This window comes from Monodelphis domestica, chromosome 2 (genome assembly GCF_027887165.1).
Source record: "Monodelphis domestica isolate mMonDom1 chromosome 2, mMonDom1.pri, whole genome shotgun sequence".
NCBI lineage: Eukaryota > Metazoa > Chordata > Mammalia > Didelphimorphia > Didelphidae > Monodelphis > Monodelphis domestica.
The window spans coordinates 162,527,718-162,551,456 of NC_077228.1; the positions used below are offsets into that span (position 1 = coordinate 162,527,718).

At 38.0% G+C, this 23,739-nt stretch overlaps 1 protein-coding gene across 1 annotated transcript in view; it reads left to right on the plus strand.

Moving 5' to 3' along the window:
* CAPN9 (calpain 9) overlaps nucleotides 1-23,739 on the plus strand; it is a 70,452-nt gene that overhangs the window by 41,995 nt on the left and 4,718 nt on the right. The window contains exons 9-18 of the mRNA XM_001369321.5: nucleotides 228-388; nucleotides 2,367-2,524; nucleotides 3,950-4,158; nucleotides 11,002-11,038; nucleotides 11,789-11,869; nucleotides 14,607-14,664; nucleotides 14,903-14,967; nucleotides 16,062-16,130; nucleotides 17,444-17,522; nucleotides 22,413-22,529. Of these exons, the coding sequence (XP_001369358.3) occupies nucleotides 228-388; nucleotides 2,367-2,524; nucleotides 3,950-4,158; nucleotides 11,002-11,038; nucleotides 11,789-11,869; nucleotides 14,607-14,664; nucleotides 14,903-14,967; nucleotides 16,062-16,130; nucleotides 17,444-17,522; nucleotides 22,413-22,529 (1,034 nt within the window). The remainder of the gene's footprint in view (nucleotides 1-227; nucleotides 389-2,366; nucleotides 2,525-3,949; nucleotides 4,159-11,001; nucleotides 11,039-11,788; nucleotides 11,870-14,606; nucleotides 14,665-14,902; nucleotides 14,968-16,061; nucleotides 16,131-17,443; nucleotides 17,523-22,412; nucleotides 22,530-23,739) is intronic.

Genomic DNA, 23,739 nt, shown 5'->3' on the forward strand with positions numbered 1-23,739 from the left:
TCCTTTGGGTGTCACTCCTTGTGAAAGGTCAGTTTGAGGTTCTCACTCCAGGATGCCTGATGAGCACTCCACATTGCCCTTGGTGAGCATAGTGAGTGGCAGAGGTCCCAGATGATACAGAAAGACAAAAAATAGGATATTGCATCCCATAGATGAATTATTATTGTCTAGGGGTTCTGCCACTGATAAGACAAGAGATCTGGGCACTGGTAATCTTTTCTTTTCAGGATGACTTTCAAGGATTTCAAAGTCCACTTTGACAAAGTAGAGATCTGCAACCTCACACCTGATGCCCTGGAGGAAGACACCCTTCACAAATGGGAAGTAACAATTTATCAAGGGAGTTGGGTCCGAGGATCCACTGCAGGAGGATGCCGTAATTATATTGGTCAGTGATCTGCTTGCCTGCTCTTCTTTCTTGACCTTTGGGGATTCAGTCCTTCAATACAGTGTCAGAGTCAAAGGCATCTGAGATCCATAAAGGATTATCTACAAGGCAGGACCAAGGCTGTATCATGAAGGAGGCCATTATTAAATGGCAGTAGTCTGAGACTGGGTGAATAATTAGGAAGAGATGTACATGTATATAGAAGCTTCCTGACAAGAGTAAAGTCCCTTTCATTCTTCCTTCCTTCCTTCCTTCCTTCCTTCCTTCCTTCCTTCCTTCCTTCCTCCCTCACTCACTCACTCACTCCTTTCTTTCTTTCCTTCTTTCTTTTACTTTTTTCTTTCTCTCTTCCTTTCTCTTTTTCTCTCTTTTTTCTTTTTTTCTTTCTTTTTTCTCTTTCTTTTTCTCTCTATCTCTTTTTCTTCCTCTCTTCTATTTCTTCCTCTTTTCTATTTCTTTCTTTCTTCCTTCCTTCCTTTCCTCTCTCCCCCTCCCCCTTTCTTTTAAAATTATTAACCCTTACCTTCTATCCTATAATCACTACTATATATTGGCTCCAAGGCAGAAAAGTAGTAAGACCTGGGCAGTTTGGGGTCAAGTGATTTGCCCAGGGTCATACTGAGGCCAAATTTGAAACCAGGACCTCCTATCTCTAGTTCTGACTCTATCCACTGAGCCACTTAGCTGCCCTTATCCTTTTAACACCAAGACCAGTTTAGTTGACTAAATCACTTTTAACTAGGACTATTGTAATGGCTGCCAAATTGGTCTTATGCCTCTACTATCTCCTTTTTCCAATGTCCACCTGCCAAATTGATATTCTCAAAGCACAAGACTGACCATGTTACTTTCCTGCCCCCCCACCCCCCACCAATTGCAGCAACTCTGTTAGGGCTTCTTCAAAGAATGAAATGCAAAGTCCTCTATTCAATATTTAAAGTTCTTCATAATCTAATTCTACCATGCCTTTGTAGGAGTGTTACCCATCATTTTCATTTGCGCACTAGGTTCCAGACAAACTGACCTAAATATTCTTCTTCACATAGGACATTCTATCCCCTGTCTTTAAGTCTGGATCAGCCATCTGTCATTGTTGGAACATATTCCCTCTTTACTCTTTTAGAAACCCTTATTTTTGTTGTTGTTGTTCAGTTATGTCTGATTCTTTGTGACCCTATTTGGGGTTTTCTTGCAAATATGCTGGAGTGGTTTGTCATTTTTCTTCTCCAGCTCATTTTAAAGAAGAGAAAACTGAAGCAAACAGAATTAAGAATGTTGCCCAGGATTACACAACAAAATAGCTTCTGAGGCCAGCTTTGAACTCACAAAAATGAGTCTTCCTGACACCTGACACTCTAGCTGCTTTGCCACCTGGCTGTCCCTAAGAAAGCATGGTTTCCTCTAAAGCCCAGCTTAACTGCTCCTATCTTTATGAAACTTTTCCAAATCCTCTCTTAAATACTAATACCCTCCCTACCCCTTCCCAAATATTTTGCATTAATTTTATATTTACTTATATGTATGCTGTTATTTCCCCAAACAGAATGTAAACTCTTTAAGGATAGAGATCTTTTCATTTTTGTCTGCATCCTTAGCACTTGGACCAGGGCTTGGTACATAGCAAGTGATTAATAAACCTTGTTGATTCATTGGTTGATTGCCTTGGAGAGAGACCTAAAGGAAGAGAGGGGGAAAGAGTATTTAATACACTAGAAACAGAAAATATTTGGAACATAGACTAGCACTTAGAAGGTGGTCCCCAGGAGGGTAAGGAAATGAAACAATCAACAAAATGGAGTGTTGGGAGAAAGCATAGGAAGTAAGACTAGAGGACAAAACAGAAGGTACTGAAAATAGTGAGACCAAGATAAAATGGAGTGGAGATGGAGTCAGATCTAGATCAAATGATATCATTAGGATTTTTTGTTCTTTTATTTTGATTAAGGAGAAAACAATTTTTATATCTTTCAAATGGCAGACACCTTCTGGACCAACCCCCAGATCAAATTATCTCTGACTGAGAAAGATGATGGCCAAGAAGAATGCACTTTTATTGTTGCCCTTATGCAAAAGGACAGAAGGAAACTCAAGAAATTTGGAGCCAATTTGCTGACAATTGGATATGCTATTTACCAGGCATGTTCTATCCAGGTTCCAAAGGTTGACCAATGGGAATGATTTGCTGCTGTTGTTAAGACAACCCATTAAACTGTCTTCTTGGGCTTTGAGGGTACAATCAATCTGAATTGATTTAGTTTGAAAAACTAAAATTTTAACCAAACTGTCCTTTACAAATGACTGTCCATTGCCTAAGTACACGTTGTCCAACAAACAGCACTATGACCTAAATGTGTCACCGGAGCAGTGGGTAGACAGAAAAGGACCTGACAAAATTGCCTTAAATTCCTTAGGAAAAGTTTGACATGAATTTAATTCATTACATACTCTTTTGGATCCTGCTTTCTGAAATCTTATTTGTACAATTCTTGAAAGGGACCAATAATTTGGGTCTTTTACTATAGCTTTTTCTTAGTCTTCCCCTAATATATGTCTTAATAGCCAACTCCAAAGAATCACCACCTAGCATTTCATTATTGGAGAAAGCATCTCATAAAAGATAAATAAGTTGCTTTTTTCTCACCTACAAGTTTAATTGTTTTAACACATTTTCCTAGAGTACACCTGCATTCTTTTTCCTTTGAAAAATAATTTAAATTTAAATAATAAAAATAAATTTAATTTAAAGAATTTTAACTGAATTTAAAAATCATTTTAAAGGGGTAGCCTATATTTTGTGGTGGACTATATTTGGGACAATATAGTAATTAACCAAGGTAATGAAGTAAGATGACAGAAATATGTCCCTTGATGAAGATAAATGAGATGGAACAACTTTTGGAGCTGTAATTCTCAAAACATAAGTGTCAGATCCCCACTTATTCTGCAAGGGCTTCCTTGTAGATTCATTGGAGTAGCCATGATTCTTATTTTTCAGTGACTTTGTTTTGGTTTCTGATGAAGAGTAGTGATTTACCTGGGCTATTTCACAAAAGCTAGACACCTCATCAGAGGTGTCTATTCTCATCAGAAGCAGAACCCCCCCTCCCACATTCTCATTAAACCTGACAAGTCCATTAGAATGTGAGTTCCTTGAGCAGGGACCTTTTATTTTACTACCCTTTTTTGAACCTTGCACAATGTCTGGCACAAAGCAAGAGTTTAAGAAATATTGATGATTATTGACTAAGTGATAGACAAGATTTAGAAGGTAGGTAAGAGTCCTGAGGTATCTTTTGCTCCAGTAAAGTGGAAATAATGAAAAAGGCTAAGAAACCACAAATTGTATATGGAAATAGCCCTAAGCAAGAAGGAGCTGATATGTGGGGACAGATGAGTGGGAATCATGCTTTATAGGGTTCCAAAGCACTTTAAAAAGAGATTTTTGTGGGGAGGTTTTGAGTGGGAGAGATTCAGAAGAACCGGTCCCCAAATCGTGTGAATATTCCAAGTGAAATCTAGTGCTATCCTTTAAGTAAACTCTCTTTTTGGCTTCCATTTTAGAGCCCTGCCGAAAATGAACACCTCAACAAGGATTTTTTTAAATTTCATAGTTCTCAGGCCAGGAGCAAAGAATACATTAACCTAAGAGAAGTCTCTAACAGATTCAAGCTGCCCCCTGGAGAATATATCTTGATTCCTTCAACTTTTGAACCACATGAGGAAGCCAATTTCTGCCTTCGAATCTTTTCAGAGAAGAAGACTAAATACCAGTGAGTTACAAGTCATTGTTAGAGTAATAATGATAAGAGGGCAGCTAAGGGGTAAAAAGGATAGAAGGCTGGGGATGGAATCAGGAAGATTCATCTTCATGAGTTCAAATCCAGATTCAGATACTTCTTAGCTGTTTGACCCTAGGTGAGTCACTTAACCCTGCTTGCTTTATTTTCCTTATCTGTAAAATGAGCTGGAAAGGGAAATGGTAAACCCCAACAGTATCTTTGCCAAGAAAACTCCCAAACCCCAATTCATGAAGAAGTGGACATGACTGAAACAACTGGACAAAAATAATGATAATGATAATAATAGTAAATCCAAATCATAATTATCAGCTTATGTCCTGAGAGCAAGAAGTACAAAACATGTCTGGGGCAAGCAGGTATGAAAAAGAAACTTGAATCAACTTTTAAGGATGATCCATTTGAGAGATGGATTAATAACTTTCTCAGAACTCCCAATTTGAAACAATTATTGGGAAGTCAGCCTCTATAATGGACAAAAAGCTGATCTTGGAGTCAGGAAGTGACAAAGTTCAAATCCTTCTCTAATACATACTGAATTACATGAGACAACATAATTAAAGCACTGTGTAAATGATAGTTATTACTTTGTGTAGTGCTTTATAAACCTTAAGGTACCATATAATTATTATATTACCCCTTCATTTTACATATAAGGAAACTGAGACCCAAGTGACTTGCCCAAAGTAAATAAAAGAACAAGATTTGAATCCAAGACCATTGACTTCATAATAAGCACTCATTTTTTAATTACTATTTAATTAGCAAGAATAAGATCCTTTATTCTTTTGTTTTTTAATAATTTTTTATTTTTACCAATGGTGCATAATAACAATTTTAACTATATTTTCTGAAATGATAAGATCCACATTCTCTCTCCTTCTCTCTCTTCTCTCCCCCTTTCCTGAGATGGTAAGCAATTTAATATAGGATTTCTATGTATGATCATGCAAAACATATTCTCGTATTGGTCATGTTGGGAAAGAATACTTACATAAAGCCAAAACCCCAACATAAAAGCACATACAAATATAATAAAGTGAAAAATGGAATGTTTCGATCCCCATTCAGACTCCATTAGTTCTTTCTCTGGAGGTGGATACCATTTTTCATCATAAATCTTGCAGAATTGCCTTGGATCATTGTATTGCTGAGAATAACAAAGTCTCTCACAATTGATCATCATACAATATTTCTATTACTATGTACAACTATCTTCTGCTTCTACTCACTTCACTCTGCATGTAGGCCTTTCCAGATCTTTCTGAAATCATCCTGCTCATCATTTCTTACAGCATGATATTACAATTAAAATTATTTCAAGAGACTGATTTGGAGTAAGAAATATCCGTTTATTGATTATATCAGTTCCTTGGTTAGGCCAGCATCATAACTCACAAAGTAATAAAGGTCAATGGCCCTCTCAAATGGCCAGACCTTGAAATTTGGTCAGGAAGCTCAATAAATAGTGTTTTAAGAGCTCATTATTTCAGTCCTTCTCTTGGGCATCCCAAGATATCTCCAACTGATAACCGGCTAATTAAGAAGCAGTCTGTCCAACTATCCATCCCTCCCCATCCAGATGTCATAGAGAAAATGTACACAGGAAAAGAACCCTTGTCCCCAGATTCATTTAAAAGAAGACATTTGGGGGGATTCCAAAAGACAAAGAAAAAGCAAAAAGCACTAGACTGGGTGGAATCTTAGACCCAGACCCTAGAGCCAAGAACACATAGCAATTCTCCCTAATATACAGGAATTAGGGTCTTTTTACTCTAGGGCCCTGAACTAAGAAATAATACAGTATGCAAAAACTAAACTCTCACAACAGTATTACTCCACTACCATCATATACCACAATTTGGTCAACCATTTCCCAATTGATTGACATTCCCTCAATTTCTAATTCTTTGCCACCACCAAAAGAGCACCTATAATATTTCTGTTCAAATAGGTCTTCTCCCACCACTTTTTAAAAAATCTTTTTAGGATACAGACCTAGTAGTGGTATTGCTAGATTAAAGAGTATGCACGGTTTTATTGCCATTTGGGGATAGAACCGATGCTCTTTCCACTGTATTGGAGTTATACCAAAGAAATCACAGATTTGGACATCATTATCATTGTTATCATCATCCAATTAGATGCTAAATTCAGTTGTTCCTGGCAACAGAATGAAAAGGTGAAAAAAATCCAAATTTCAGGGTGCTGGGGCAAAGATAGCATTTATAAACCTTGTTAAGGTTTTCTAATCCCTCTTTTAGCTCGGTTAGCCCTGACAGCAACTCTGTGCTAGTTGGTGACAGGGTAAGCCTCAGAAACTAAGTCCTCTGACTCTAAATCCACTTTTTATGATTCATTTCTATGGAAATCATCTTAATTTCACAGATATAAAGAGCAGCCATCATTTCTTTCTCACGATTAGCATGTAGACTTACCCTTAGTCATTTCAAATGGTATCCTGTTACTGTCACTTGGTAGTGATTCACCAGAGGTGGAAACAGTGACATGTAGAAATAAAAGTTCAAATTGTGCCTCCCTCTTAATCCTCCCACCTGAATCTTATCCCAACAAATTTCAGGAAGAGTCTCTCTAAAATATATTAAGAAGTACCTTCACCACATGCCCTGAGGAGGAAGAATGCCTTGAATGACTCATGGTATATAATCATGGGGTCAGGAGGTCCCAGAGCAATTTTCCTGTGGGTTCTCCCTACAATTACCCTCAGACTACCAAAGTCTATCTGATATTTCACATCCATATTGTATCATCATCTCTTCATTTTGTTTTTTTTCCTAGCTCTATAAAATAATTTGGGAGCAGTTTGATTGGTATGGTGCTGAATAAATAGATTAATTTAGGTAAAATTTTCATTTTTTATTATATTTGTTCAGCCTACCCAAGAGCACTTAATATTTTTCCAATTGTTTAGATCTATCTTCATTTGTGTGAAGTGTTTTGTAATTGAGTTCTTTTAGTTCCTGGGTTTGGTTTGGTACGTATACTCCAAAATATTTCATATTACCTACCATTCATTTAAATGGAATTTTTTTCTATTTCCTGCTGCAGGACTTTGTTGGTAACATATAGAAATGCTAATGATTTATATGGGTTTATTTTATATCCTGAAACTTTGCTAAAGTTGTTAATTATTTCAACTATTTTTAGCAGATTCTCTAGGATTCTTCAAGTATATCATATCATCTATGATTAGTGATCATTTTGTTTCTTAATCACCCATTCCATTTTCTTTAACTTTTTTCTTCTCTTATTGTGATAACTAGCATTTCTAGTACAATAATGAAAAATAGTGGTTATAATGGGTATCCTTGTTTTACTCCTGATCTTATTGGGAAGGCTTCTAGCTTGTCCCCATTACAGATAATGCTTGCTGACATCAATTGTTCTGGTCTTAGCAAGTTTGTTTTGTATCAGTTGTTGGTCATGGAGGAGCTTCATGTTTTTACCACTTGCCACTGTGACCTGCACTGATAATGATAATAACCGATATTTGTAGTATACAAGGCACTTAGTATATTTTATCTCATTTGAACCTCACAAACAGCCCTATGAGATAAATTAGGCATGAATCTTATCCCTATTTTATAGATGTGGGACCTGATGTTCAGAGAAAGAAAATAACTTGCCCCAAAAGCTAATAAATTTTTTGAATTAGTAGTTGAAACTAGGTCTTCTAAATCCCATGTGACCTTGGAGAAAGTCTGGGTCTCAGTTGCCTCCTCAGTAACTTGAGTTGTATTGTAGTGTGATAAAAACAAGTTTGGACTTCAGAGTAGAGGAAGACCTGGTTTTGAATCCTGCCTCTAACACATACTGACTGAGCAACAGCAGATAAGAACTGAATCTATGATTCAATGGTATAGGAAACTATAAGATATGAAAATTTCCTCTAGGAATGCAGGTTAGCACTTTATCTGAAACTTAGTTTTAGAAGAATGCCTAGAGGAATGAGAGACTGGCTGACCTGCCTAGAGTCTCACTGCCATCATGTGTAAGAGGTAAACCTTGAACCCAGGTCATTCTCACTCCATTATCTACTACCCCATCTGCCTCTCACTCACTAAATAACCATGGACAGATTATTTAACTTCTCTGAATCTCAATTTCTCCATCTGTAAAGTAGGTATAACGATGTCTTTTGTAGCTACATTACAGAGTTGTTTGAAGGATCAGATTGGGTAAGGTATGCTAATTGCTCTATGAATTTCATCTTTCATTATATGCAAGGCCATTTCCTGTGTTAAATTCTATGATCCTATGCAAAAGCCATCATTCCAATATTATAAGCAAACAAACAGCTTAGTATAGAGGAGTCAGTCTCAGCCTTAGTTGGCTACATTCCGGAGATCCATGAGTACAACAAAATACCTGTCAGCACTTGAATCTCTTATGAATATTTGAAATTGTCACTCAGGACGGTCTCTTGTATATTTAAGGTAAAAGAGAGCACACATGACCTCATTTTTAAATGGCTACAAAATATCTAGTGAATTATGTTCTATTCTTTCCCCCTATATTATGCTTAGTGATTATTAAAATTTCTGGCTATGTTCACAAGGAAACACTAAATTCATGCAAGAGCTTCACAGCTTTCTTTAATCCTATGTCTGGAGTGAGGTCAGCAAGTGCTCAGGAATGTAAAGAGAAAAGTTCCTTTGCTCACTGTTCTCCAATTCTTGAGATGTTTAGATTTGGCAAAGCCAATTCCACCTTCAGTCATGTTGTCAATTAATTCAGCTTAGCCTATTATAAGGTCCAACCTCAGAATCAGTTCCATTGCCTGTGGATAAGAGATCTGTATTGCTATCTGCCTCTACTGATTTATTTAGAAATTTGAGAGTACTAAGCCAAAAATTTGGAAAGGATCCTCTTAATTAATTAATTGAAATTGAAAAATAAACTTATCTCTAGTCTTCTGTCCTCCTGTTTCCCCAGCAGTAGAGAGACAAATACTTATCTCTATCTCTATGAAATGGTTTAGAGAGAGACAGAGACAGAGAAACAGAGAAACAGAGTCAGAAAGAGAGACAGAGACTCAGTCAGAGACAGAGAACAGACAGAGGGATGCATGGAAATATGAATCTGTGTATCCTTTGCTTGAACTCTTGGTTATCCATTGCCTTTTATGCTTTCTTCAAGTAGACTGCAAGCAAATAGGTAGTTAGTCCTCCATAAATAAGCTAAAGTAAAGCAAAGCATAGGTTTCTAGCCAGAAGAGATCTCAGAGACCATGCAGTCCAAACTTTTTATTTACAAGTAAGGAAACTGAAGCAGATGAAGTGACTTACCAGTGGTCATCCTGGTGGTAAATGACAGAGATAAAATTTGAACCCATGTATTTGTACTCCAGAATCAATGCTCTCTACTGTACTGTGTTGCTTGTGATGTGAATAATTATGACATATTTATATATCTTTAAAATCTTTTTCAATTATATATAGAAACAATTTTTAATAATTGTTTTCTGATATTTTTCAATCCAGATTCTCTCCTTCCTGTCAATTCCTCCTCCCTCCCTGAGATGGCAAATAATCTGATATATGTTATACCAGTGCTAGCATTCAATACATATTTACATATTTCTCATACAATGAAAGAAGATAAATATTACATATATAAGAAAAAACTCATGAAGGAAGTGAAAGATGGGATGCTTTGATTTACCTTCAAACTCCATGAGTTCCTTTATGGCTGTGGATAGCATTTTTCATCCTGTGATTCTTGGTTTTATCTAGGATCCTTCCATTTCTGATAATAGTTTAATCCTTCACAGTTGGTCAACATACAATAGTGAAGTTAACTATGTACAATATTCTCCTGGTTCCACTATATTTATATTTTGCATCAGTTCATATAAGTCTTTCCAGGTTTTTCTGAAATCTTCTTATTTGTCATTTCTTATGACACCAAAGTATTTTATTACAACCATATACCACTACTTGTTCAGCCTTTTTATTGGCATATTTACATATCTCTTTATATTTTACAAAGAAACTTTCTTCAACATGACTCATCAATGGTAGAAGTATATGTATACCCATTTCGGCAGATGAGGAAATTGAGACTCAGATAAATATTGATAGTCACAAGGACACAGTCTCATAGCATAACTTGAAGCCTTCCAACCCAAGCTCAAAGCCCATTTCACAATCCCACATAGAAATTCTTCTGAAACCTTAGCAGTTTAATATAATGTTTCCCTTCTTGAAGTGGCAGAAATCTCAAATAGGAAGGAGATGTTATTCTGGCTAGTTCATTTGTCCCTAGAATCCAAAATCTTCCAAAGATTATTTAGGCCATAGCCATGTTCCATGACCATGGTATAGTGGAAATATCACTGAAGGACTCAGTGACCCGGGGATTAGTCCAATTTCAACTAGCTGTTGTAAAAAGTAAAAGTAACCTCAATAATTAAAATATTATACTGGGCAAATTACCTCATCTCTCCAGTTCTCTTTCCTCATGAGAAAAACGAGGTTTATTAGACCTGTTTTGATAGCTTTGCAGCAGCAATCATAAAAATTAAATGAGAACAGAGATGTAAAAGTGCTTTATAAAGGATTATACAAAGGAAAGACATTTATATGAGCAGGAGCTTGTTGGCTGTCCTAAAGACAATCTGAAGAACTCTCAGTCTCTTCCCCATCGGAGTATCCAAAGACACTGAATAATGTGACAAATGTTTGAAAGGAAGAGGGATTTCCTCAATGGGTCATAAAGCTGAAGGGAGTGTGATGGAGTGGAGGCAAGTGCTGTAATGGGTTATAATTGAATCAGTGTTTTCTAACCCCACAGGGATATGGATGAAACAGTGGATATTGCCCTGCCAGAGGTAAATCTTTAAAGTAATGTGTTTTTAAGGAGTTCTAGAAATCATCTAATGATTGGGATGAATGGGAGATTAATCATGTAACTTGTAATCATGTGACTGGCTAATATTTTAATATTTGAGATAGTGTCATGGATAGTGAACTATATCTGGAATACTTGGATATCAATCTCCCCTCTGATGTTTATTAGCTATGTGTCCACTAGCAAATCACACACTCATTCTGAGCTTCATTTCTGCATCTGTACCCCACTCTGCCTGCCTTTTCCCCCCATTTCATCAGTCTGCTTCTTCCTTTCTACCTTTATCCAGTTGTTTGCTTGTTTTTAATGTTTTCAAGCTCCTTACTGGAGTTGAAGAGAGGACATATCAGGCCTCCACTGCCTTCACGTTTTGTGCTTTTCTTCTGACTCTAATACATTTAGTAACCAGATTCAGAAGAGAGATCATTGGGTTCTCAGAGAAGTTCTATTATACCACTTCTCCAATACTTTCTAACTGTCTTAGTGATACACCTGAAACCTTATTCCAAGTTGACTTTTTTGGCCTCCACCCTAACACCACCACCCCCTCCCCTACCATGGGTACATCTGAAAGCAACTGGGACATATTGGAACGTCAACTGGTTCATTCAGTAAGAACACTATATACCAGCAGTTCACATTGGGCAACTCAAAATGAACTCTTTCATTGCAAAATATTTCAAATTTATTTTTTCCTAAATCTCAGGGTATATCTTTGTTTTTTCTCTAGCCATCTAAACCAACTTCACCCAGCCAAGAAACCAAGGAAGATAAAGAATTGCGGTCACTGTTTGAACAGGTTTCAGGAGAGGTAAAAAAGAACAAATATATTTTAATTGAAGGCAAAATAACATCTTTAGATCTCTAACCTGGGAAGAGCTATCATAGGATTAGGTCATGCTTATTTCTTACCTTGCCTTTAATGTGGAAGAATTTTGAGGAGCAGAGTATTTTGCCTTTCTTTCCCAGTCTTAGGAAGTTCAGTGACAACGTTGCAATTTGTCAGCCTGCACCTCAACAAGAAGATTATGGAGTTTAATGAATCTGTAAAAGTGGGCACTGAAATAGATGACCAAGTAGCCATCTGTATGGTGCTATAATTTGAGAAACCCTAAATCAGTAGTGTTAAGATCAAATAGAAATGGGGGCCACTAATTTGCACATAAGAATTGCTATGGTGGTCACTAGTTGACTTAGTTTTAAAATGAAATGTTATCTGCATTTTGTTGTATATTTATTTATTTTTTAAATATTTCCTAATTATATTTTTAGAAATCCTTACCTTTTGTCTTAGAATTGATACTATGTATGGGTTCCAAGGCAGAAAAGTGGTAAGAACCAGGCAATTAGGGTTAAGTTACTTGCCCAAGGTTGTATAACTAGGAAGGATTTCAGGCATATTTGAACCCAGGACCTCCCCTCCTGCCCACATGGATTCAGTCCACTGAGTCACATTGCTGCTCTTCCTAATGACATTTTAATGTGGTTTTGGTTGTATTCTGGAGTGTTGGTGGCTGCAGATAGGCTATAAGTTGCATATTTTATCCCTCTGCTTTTAGACTCATCAACCTAAAATTATTTCTTGCAATTATTTAATACCAAAATTTCTGATGAAGTTCCCAACCTAAGTATAATTCCTTTAGGTTATGGCATTGTTTCATCAGGAGACCCCGAAAATGTTATAACTCATTCTATTTCCATCAGTATGAATTAATCACTTAGCTTCAAAACAAAGAGCTCTTTGGTATTGCCAAGTTTATAAGAATTAACAAAACAATGACAACATAAACTATTCAAATGTACTTAGAATTTAGTCCTTTTTTTTAAAGCCCAGTAAGCACTTCAGAATCTTGTAAGCCTAAAACGTCATCAGAATGAAGAGCAATTATTATTTGCCCTTTTGTCTCCCTTTCTGCTTTTTCTCATTCTGTTGCCACTGCCCCTGCCAGTTGCTTTATGCCCTCAGAATGGGCATTGGCTGCTCATACCCTACCTATTTGTCCATATATGCTACTTTTGTGAGAAATCCACTCCTCAAAGTGTAATGTCCCGTGCTCTGATCTCCAAATCATGATTGTCTTCTCTCCCAGTTTCTCCATTGAGATTAGCTATGGTCAGAGTGCTAATGACCAGCTGAACAATTTATGCCAGATGTTAATGACTAGTAACTACTTAATATTACCTCTTAAGGGAGATTGGTGTATATATAGCTATGGTATAACAGAAATAACCATGAAATTAGAATCAAATGACCCAGATTCTAGTCCTAGTTCCATCATTTATCTTTATGATTTCAAATAGACCTTAATCTGTCTCCCCATTTGTAAAACAGGGGAAATAATCCCTTCAAACCAAATGAGATAAATATGTAAAAGCACTTTTACAACTGTAGAGCCTTCTAAAAGTGAAAGATAGGGGGCAGCTATGTGGTTCAACAGATAGAGTGCCAAACCTGGGGTTGGGGGGACCTGGGTTCAAATCTGCCTTCACAAACTTCTTAGTTGTGTGACAATGGACAAGTCACTTAACCCCCAACTGCCTAGCCCTTACCATGCTTCTGCCTTGGAACCGATACTTAGTATTGATTTTTAAGAGCTTAAAAACTAGTTAAATAAATAAATAAAAATGGAAGATCTACCTGGAAAGGATAATGCAAAGGGAAGAATCACATATAGTAGAATTTCAGATACCCTGGAAGGCAGATGAGAATGTTTCAAGTTGGGATTTTTGCAGGTTTAGAAGATAAAACAATTTCCATTAAATCAGGAGTTCTTAACATCTTCTATATCTTTGATTCCCTTGGTATAAAAATTAAAATTAATATACAATAATTTAAAATTTTATATTTTATAAAATTTATTAATAATCATTAGAAGTAACAAAATAAAACCATGTGCCCATAGCTAATCTACTTGTTTAAACAGCTCACTCCACCAAAGTCTCAACCCAAGAAGCAAAGAGTGCTAGCCACAGAAGACCAACCTATTTATCCCCCATCTATGTCAGCACGTAACAACAGGAAGTCATTGGGCTCTTGGGAAATGTAGTTCAAAGGCACAAGATTTCCAATTACACATTGGCCACCCAGTGAAACCTACAGTTCCCTCTACAGAATAATATTTTAAAAGGTATAAAATACATAGAATTAAGAATGAAAATACAGTCACTAAAAAAGTTTTATTTCATGGCCAAAGTTTATCTAGTCATATGCTCTCTAAGGCTAAGTTTCCACATAAAAAAAATAAAGTGAAAATAAAGTGGAATAAAGTAAAAAAATAAGTGGGTTGGATTAGATGACCTTCTGGTATTCCTATGAATTCTAACAAACATTATTCAATTTTGCCTTGGGCTGGTCCTCTTTCAAAGAGATTTAATATTCCACAGAATGAAGAGGCTAGGAAAGTACAAAGTGCTAAAGGGCCTAATCCTTCCATAGGAGTAAGTAGAAGTTGGCTCAGTAATTTGACATCCTTGGGCCAAAGACATCTGGATCTCTTTAAACAAAGAAGTTGAGGCCTGGAAAAATTAATTGTCTCTATTTTCCACAGGACATGGAAGTGACAGCAGAGGAACTGAGGCATGTTTTGAATACCATGCTGCAAAAAGGTAAATGTCCAAACCAGTCTCTCTGATTGTAGGATGCAATTAGCAGAGGAATATTTATTACTGTATCACATTTTCTACTCTGCCTTTTAAAAAATTTCATCTTTGCTCTTACTATATTCTTAGCTCTGAACTGATATTTTACACAGATTTTTGAGATGCCCTGATACCTATTTGCTCTTTTGTTATCTCAGAATTAAGTGGTGGATTTTGCTGTCATTTTTCTTTTGTGTGTTTGCAGAAAAGAATATTAAATTCAAGAAGCTAAGCCTCATTTCCTGCAAAAACATCATTTCTCTAATGGATGTATCCTTTTAAATGCATGGGTAGAAACCAGAGTTTTTATCCTTAAGCCATTTCCTAGCTCTACAGATGCAAAGAGGAATAAGGGAGAATGCTAAGTAATGAGAAAAGTAGAACATTTGGAGCCAGAAGACCTTTTGTTCAGAACTGTGGGCCTCAGACTTACTATCCATATAAACATAGGAAACCTAGTTGGCCTCTTTACAACATGGTTTCCTTATCTGTAAAGTGACTAAATGATCTCTAAAGTCTATTTCAACTCCAGATCCTCTGAAGACCTTTTTTTCTCCTATTCTGAATTCTGTGCAAAAGATAACATAAGCAAACCCCATCTATGATCCATCAAAGATCATATTCCAGGGCCACTTATAAGAGTTTCATATTCTTGGATAAACAGAAATACTTATGGAGTGAAAAAAAAAAAGTTTGACAGAAGATTCCAGCTGGGGAATGTCCTCAAAAAAGGTCATGTCAAATACATGGGCCAGTAAAGGCTATTTCTCTTAAAAAAAAAAAAAAAACCTTACCTTCCATCTTAGAATCAATACTCTGTATGTGTTCCAAGGCAGAAGAGTGGTAAGGACTAGGCAGAGGGTCAAGTGACTTGCCCAGGACCAGACAGCTAGGAAGTATCTGAGGCCAGATTTGAACTTAGGACTTCCTGTCTCCAGGCCTGGCTCTCAATCCACTGAGCCACCCAATTGCCCCTTCTCTGTTCTTAAAAATAAAAAAAATACTTGGAAGAAGACAGAAAGATCATGGACATGTTCAGAGAATAGGGGGATATTTTAAAATAAATTTTAAAATAAAAATTTAATGACACTATTTTTATATTACCCATAATAGGGTCCAAGGTCTTTTCTTTTTCATTTCTTAAAATGTGTAAAACCCTTCTTCTCTTTTCTCTCTTCTGATACCAGGAGCTTTAATGATAAAATCAAGGACTCTTCATTTTCTTCTCCCTGGGTTTGCATAGAGGAATGTCCTTCCTTCCCAAGATGCCATTCTTTCTAAACAGACCCCAGACCTGAAATCCCACAAGAACCCTCTTACTTAACCTCTACTCGTATTCTTTCTTTGACACATGTTACACCCAGACCAATGGCAGTGGGAAAATGGAGTTCAATGAATTCAAAATGTTCTGGATCAGGCTGAAGCAGTGGATAGTACGTAATGCCCATTGCTGTATGGTTGTACAGTAACTCATTGGCTATGCTTGCGCAGGTGCTTTAAGCAAACAGTAAATTTAAAAGAGCTCAGCAGCCTGGTGCCTATCTAGATTTGGGTTGTTATAGAGAAGAAATTATAATAAAATTCAATTATTATGAAGAAATTCTAGTTATCAGAGTGTAGAATCTCTCTTAAAAAAAAAAACCTTACCTTCTATCTTGGAATTAATAATGACGGGGCAGCCGATACATAGTATTGATCCTAAGGTGGAAGGTAAGGGTTTAAAGAAAAAAGAATTAATAGTCTGTATTGGGTCCAAGATAGATTGTTCCCATGGTGGAAGAGCAGTAAAGGCTTGGCAATGGGGGTTAAGTGACTTGCCCATGGTCATCGATCTAAGAAGAATCTGAAACTGATTTGAACCCAAGACCTCTTGTCTCTAGGCTGGCTCTCAATCCACTGAGCCATGAGAATCGTCTCTTAAAGAAAATTGTTGTCATTAATTCTCTGAGGGTACCAACACACCTTAACAGAAAATTTTCTCTTCCTGATCCCTACCTAAAGTGGTGCCTACATCTAGGGAACATCAAGTGAAAGGAAAAGCTGACAGTCACGTAGGTGATATGAAAAATGGTACCTGTTAGCTCCACTTCTGAAAGAGACAAGAGGTTAGCTTCTGTTGTAGACAGGAGGATTTTGATTCAATATAAGCACTCTTGGTAAGTGGGTGGAACATTGGATAGAACACCAGGCCTGGAGTCAGGAAGACTTGCCTTCCTGATTTCAAATCTGGTCTGACACTTTCTAGCTGAGTGACCCTAGGCAAATCACTTAACCCTGTTTGCCTCAGTTTCTTCATCTGTCAAATGAAATGGAAAAGAAATGGCAAACGACTCCAGTATCTTTGCCAAGAAAACCCAAATGGAGTCACAAAGCATCAGACATGACTGAAACAAATAAACAAAAGCAGCATTTCCTAACAATTAGAACAATCTCAAAATGGAATGGGAGATCTCAGAAAGCATTGGCTTTTCCTTTACTAGCCTTTAAGTAAAGGGGGGAGATGTGGTACAATAGAAAAGCAACCAGAATTTGGAGGCAAAGGCTGAGCTCAAATTCCTGCTCTGTAACTTCTGACCTGAGGGAACCTTGGACAAATCATAAAGCTCTTTGGGGTCTTTAAAATCTCATCCTTAAAATGGAGGTGTTGGACTAGATGCATTCCAAGGGCTCTTCTAGCTCTAGAACCATGATCCTAAGAACCCTGATCCCTTCCACGTCTCACCGTCTACAATTCCTTCCTGCCTAGAATATCTTCCTTCAGTTTGATGCTGACAAATCTGGCACTATGTCCTCCTACGAGCTGCGGTTAGCCTTGAAAGCTGCAGGTAAATAGAAACACTTTGGCTTTTAATAAAGGGCGCCAAGAAGATGGCACGTGGGCAGGAATCTGGCCTGTGTTGGGGAAATGCAGAACAAAATAATGATGCAATAAGAATGAACTTGCTCTGAACCAAAGGAGTGTCACCCACACACACTTCTGACTGTAGCTCTCATGCTGAATGGGACTTAAGAGACTGCAATGCAGTTTGTGGCTCCTCCAAGCCTCGAATTTTCATATTAAGATATTTACATTCATTAATCAACTTTAGCGCACCCCAAGGTCATGTGGCCTTTTGGGTTCCATTAATGGTGATCACAAAGGTAGTTCTGGGATAGCACAACTGCATGGCTCTGTGGTCACTGAGGCTGTCCCACCATCTTTGACATCAGAAGATTGTGATGTCTATGGCTCCTGCCACTAAACAGGTAATTTAATTTAGGATGCCATTTTTCCCCTTCATGTTTTACTTTCCTCAGGTGGCATAGCGGCAATAGAATGAGCTCTAGAAGCAGCAGACCTGGCTTTAAACCCTATTTCTGACACCCAAATTCTATAGGCCTAATTTTCCTTACCTGTAAAATGAAAGAAATCAACTAGATGACTTTGTTTTTTAAACCCTTACCTTCTGTCTTAGGATCCATACCATGCATTGGTTCCAAGGCAGAGGAGTGGTAAGGGCTAGGCAATGGGGGTTGAGTGACTTGTCCAGAGTCACATAGCTAAGGAGTGTCTGAGGCCAGATTTGAACCCAGAACCTCCCATCTCTAGGGTTGGCTTTCTATCCAATGAACCACTGAGTCACTCAGCTGCCCCCTGACTAGATGTCTTCAAAAGTCGCTTCCAATTCTAGATCTTTGCTCTTAAGGCATGGTCAAATAATATTTGTAAAGCTCTTATCACAGTGCCTAGCATAGAGTAGGAACCACATCTATACAGTAGAAACTATATTTACATTATATTATTAGTGAAATTTCAGATACCATGGCAGGCAAGTGGGAATTTTTTTTTTAGGGGTGGAGAGGGCAAATAGGCTAGTTCTTCTTAACTTCCCTTAAGTCAACTTTCATTAAATCAGAAGTCTTTATCTTGTTCTGTACCTTTGAACCCCATGGCAGTCTAGAGGAGCCTGTGGTCCCTTTCTTAGAATAATGGTTTTAAATGTATAAAATTTTGTTTTACATACAAGTTATTACTATATAACTATAATAATATAATATGTTATTTTTACCATTAATGAAGGTGGTGATTAAGCATCCTCTATTCTAAAGGATTTCTCAAGCATCATCTGGGTAGAGTGTTTAGCTAAAGCTGGGGCATCAGTGGATAGAGAGCCAGACCTAGAGATGGGAGATCATGGGTTCAAATTTTGCCTTAGATACTTCCTAGCTGTGTGACCCTGTGCAAGTCACTTAACCCCAAATCCCAAATTGCCTAGCCTTTATTGCTCTTCTGCCTTGGAACCTATACTTAATATCAATTCTAAGACAGAAGGAGAGAAACATATAAACAGAGGAAGGGAGAGAGAGAGAGAGAGAGAGAGAGAGAGAGAGAGAGAGAGAGAGAGAGAGAGAGAGAGAGAGAGAGAGAGAGAGAGAGAGAGAGAGTTTAAGAGCTGGCTTGCTGCTCAGATACCTTAAAGATGAAACTAAAGGAAGGTAGAAGCTCTCCAGAATGTGGTCAGCAGTTCTTGCCCTTAGTAAGGGAGATATTCATCTATCCCAAGGTCCTATTACCCTTTCATCTCTGGAGATTCCCTCCTAAGGGCAGTGGGCTGCTGGATCTTGAATCCCACAGAGAGGAAGGAGTAAACTATGTTGCTCATGGCCAGCCTCTCAGACTTGAACTTTATAAAAACAGATACATCTCTTCCTTCCTTCCTCCTTAACAGTAACCAAGCAGGCAAAAAGATCCCAGTGATTACTTGCATATAATATTCTTGTTTACCCATTTGTGACCTTTCCAACAATTTGTTGAAAGCTGAGAAAGTGGCAGAGACAGAAGGAGACAAGCAACCTGCTTTAGCATGCATAGCTTGCAGGGCACGTTTCATGCACATTACTCATTTGTGAAGGCTGGTAAATGTGCCCCAGCAGAGATCCTCCTAGGAAATGTCTAGCTTGCAGGAGCCTCTGACAGCATCTGACACCAATGTCCCTGGGAACATCTGCTTACTTTGCAGGTGTTCACAGCTGGAATACCAGGAATGTTGCTTAATTCTGGATGCTGAAATAGGAGCAGGGACAGAACTAGGGATGGCTAACCTGAGCTGCAGCCCTGGATGTCAGGGGTCAGGACGTTGGTAACGAATGGGGCCAAGTTTGATATGGCCACAGACACACTGAAATGCCCTGGGATGATACTTCCTGGAAAGTCAAGAAGTCTCTAAGGGTGGATACTGGCATCATAACCTCAATATAACAACCCTGAATTCATAAGAGTAATGGAAAGATCGCTGAACCTGAAGTTAGGAGAGGTCTAAGTTTGAATTACACCTCTGACACTTAACTAGATGAGGATTCATGGACAAGTAGTTTACTATCTGAGCCTCAGTTTTCTCATCTGAAAAATGGAAATAATTGCATCAACCTTGCACAGTCATTGTGAGGACCAAATGAGAAAATATATATCAAATGTTTTGCAAATCTTAAATCACTATATAAATGTCAGTTATATTAAGATGAGAGGCAATATGGTAAGCTGGGCAGAGTGCTGGCCTTGAAACCAAGAGAAACTAAATTCTAGTCCTATCTCTGACAAATACTAGCTGCATGACCCTGGAAAAGTCATCTAACTTCTCAGGTCTAGGTAGCTCCCTTCATCATGCGTACCAAACATTCCTAAGTATTTCTGAACCAGATTTTTAAAAATGGGCACTTCCCACCTGTGTGACCCTGGACAAGTCACTTAACCCTAATTTTTTAATCCTTACTGCTCTATTGCCTTGGAACTCATACTTGGTATCAACTGTTAAGGTAAAATTATGGTTGTTAACTGAATATATTATATTAGTGATCACCAGGGATTTAAATTCATTCCCAATAAAATACTCAAATCAGTTTGGGATTTTTATAGTGGTTTAATTACAATAGTAGGAAGAAATTAAGAAGAAGAGGGAAAGGGGTGTAAGATTTTCTCCACCCCAATCTAAGCCAAGGGAAGTTCATAGGCCTTGGCCAAGGGGTCTTCTCAGAAGACTAAATCTAGCTCAGCTTCCAGCCATGAGGTCTCCTCCAAGATGAGGGGCCTCTTCAGAAGATAGAGCTTTTTAGGAGGTCAAGGAAAGGAGGAATCAGCCTAGGCACTCACCAAGGTCACTCAGGGAAGACGCCTCACCTAAACCACACTACAGAACCAAAACGCACAAGCACACCGAAATGCTGCCCAGAGCTCCGACATCACCAAGTGAGCTCCCAGCACCACCGAGAGACCAACACCGCCAAAGAGAGACAGAAGAGGAAGTGATGCAAAATATATAGGCAGTTCTTTACATCACTTCCTGCATCTCACATGTACCAATGGTAGCTTAAGCTTGGCTTAGGACAGCCCAGGGGGGATCTGTCAGTTGTTTCTGATTTGTCACTTGTTGGCACATGTTGATCATAGGCCATCCTCCCCTACAGTTAATCCTTAAGTGGGGGTGTATACATTCCTGGTTGCTAGAATTCTAAAGACTAAGCAGGGTGGAGTAAATCTAAAATTCACACAATTCTAAGACAGAAGGTAAAAGATTAAAAAAAAAAGAAATTACCAAGAGCAGTTGGGTGGCTCAGTGGATTGAGAGTCAGGCCTAGAGATGGGAGGTCCTGGGTTCAAATCTGGCCTCAGACACTTCCCAGCTGTGTGACCCTGGGCAAGTCACTTGACCCCCATTACGTAGCCTTTACTACTCTTCTGCCTTGGGGCCAATACACAGTACTGACTCTGACAAAAAAAAATTAGGAAGTATTTAGCAAAATATATACAAACATAATGATTACTGTTGTTCAGCCATTTTTCAGTTATGTTGGACTATTCATGACCTCATTTGGGGTTTTCTTGGCAAAGATACTGGAGTGGTTTCCCTTTTCCTTCTCCAGCTCATTTTATAAATGAGGAAACTAAGACAAATAGGTATAAGTGACTTGCCCAGGGTCACACAGCTGGGAAGTGAATGAGGCCAGATTTAATTCAAAAACATGAGTCTTCCTGTCTTCAGGTGCAGGTCTCTACTCCATGTGCCACATAGCTGCCCCCAAATACAATGGAACACAACAGAACAACAGAACAGAATGTGATTTTTCCAAGTTCATATGAGGCAGCAGGAATCTTTATGTAGGAGTTGGTGGTCCCCACTTCTGTTTGAGCTTGACACCACTGCTCTAAGTTGTAGAGAAAGTGTAGAGAGAATCCCTATCTTAATGAAATCAGACAACTTAATCTCTGTCCCTATAATTATCATATTCTTGGGGAAATCTGGGCAGATGGATGGCACAATGGATAGAGTACTGGGCTTGAAGTCTGAAAGACTCATCTTCCTGAGTTCAAATCTAACCTCAGACACTTTCTAGCTGTGTGACTCTGAGCAAGTCACCTTATCCTCTTTGCCTCAGTTTCCTCATCTGTTAAATGAGCAGGAGAAGGAAATGGCAAACCAGTTCCAGAATCTTTGCCATGAAAGCCCTAAATGGGGTTATGAATAGTCAGACACACTTGAAAAATGATTGAAAAACTGGGAAAATTTTATGTGCTGGGTCAGTCTAAAGCTAAAGGGAAAATGAGACCCTGTTACAAGGGCAATTAATAAATAGCACCATCCCTGACAGCACCTTCTGAGACACCCCCAATTTTCTTCTTTATTCCTGTATCAGAGATCACCCCTATCTTACTTACAGTTTCTTCTGTTTTTTTTTTCCAGGCTTCCAGCTAGGCAATTACCTTTTGCAGTTAATTGTCCTAAGATATGCTGATGAGCTATACCAACTTGATTTTGATGATTTCCTCAACTGCATGATCCGGTTAGAGAATGCAACCCGTGAGTATCCCCTTGGTCAATGTCCTTAGTAATACATAAGGCATGATCTAATCCAGGCTGCATCCAACCCCGTTCTCACCTGCTGAGACATACTGCATTAACCAGTAAGAGATAGAAACTCTTCAAATAAGTAGTCATAATGTCCCCATTGTAAGAGCTGGTAGCTGATTCTTTTTTTAAAGGTATAGTTTGGTAGGAGGCTACGTGGTACAGTGGGAAGCAGTGCTGGATTTAGGGATCTGAGTTCAAATCTCACCTCTGACTCATATCTTAAATGACCTTGGGGATGTCAACCTTTCAGGGCCTCTGGCTCCTCACCTGATTCATTTATACTAATGCAACTGGATTTGAAAGATTTTATATTTGTGTAAACTGTGCAAATCTTAAGAGAATGTCATGTTTTAGGTCAAAGTTCATTGCAACTAATACCATTAAGACAAAAATTAATTTTTATAAAATGATTCCTAGGCCATAGTTGAAGACTTGCTTGTCTTGGAATGCTACATATACAATATGTTCTTGACAAATATTTATTGCTAATAATTAAATATTGATTTCCAGCAAAGGTTAGAATTGAATCTCTCATAATGGCTTTCATGACTATGACTTAGAATTATAGAGTTGGAAGGAACCTTAAAGGTAATCTAGTCCAATGTCCTTATTTAACAGAAAAGGAAACCAAGGCCCAAAGAGCTGAAGTCACTTGACCCAATTAACATTTACCAGTTTACACCTACAAGTAGCAGAGCTAGAGTATGAACCACAGTTTTTGAACTAAAAAAGCCACTTTCCTTTCTACTCCAACACGCTCTCCACCATTTTGAGAATGTGGGCTATTTAATAAAAAACACTGCCTGTGCTGGGAGGCTAATTAATACTATGTAACCCAGGAAAAGGATCTAGGAGTCATAAATGGTACCCCAAAGACCTCGACCCAGTGAACTTCTTTAGCCCAAAAAAGCAAAAAAAAAAAATGCTGACCATCATTAGGAAGGGTCTTGAAAACAAAGAAGAGGATGTCTTCCTGCCCATGTGAAAATCCATTAACATCTGCACATGGAATACTGCAAAACATTCTGATTACCACACACAAAGAAAGACACAATGGAGCAGGAAATGATTCAGAAAACAACAGCTAAAATTAATAAAGGAATGGAGTGTCTTTTCCGTAAGGAAAGGATTCTCCATTCTGGTATGATAAAAGCTGAAG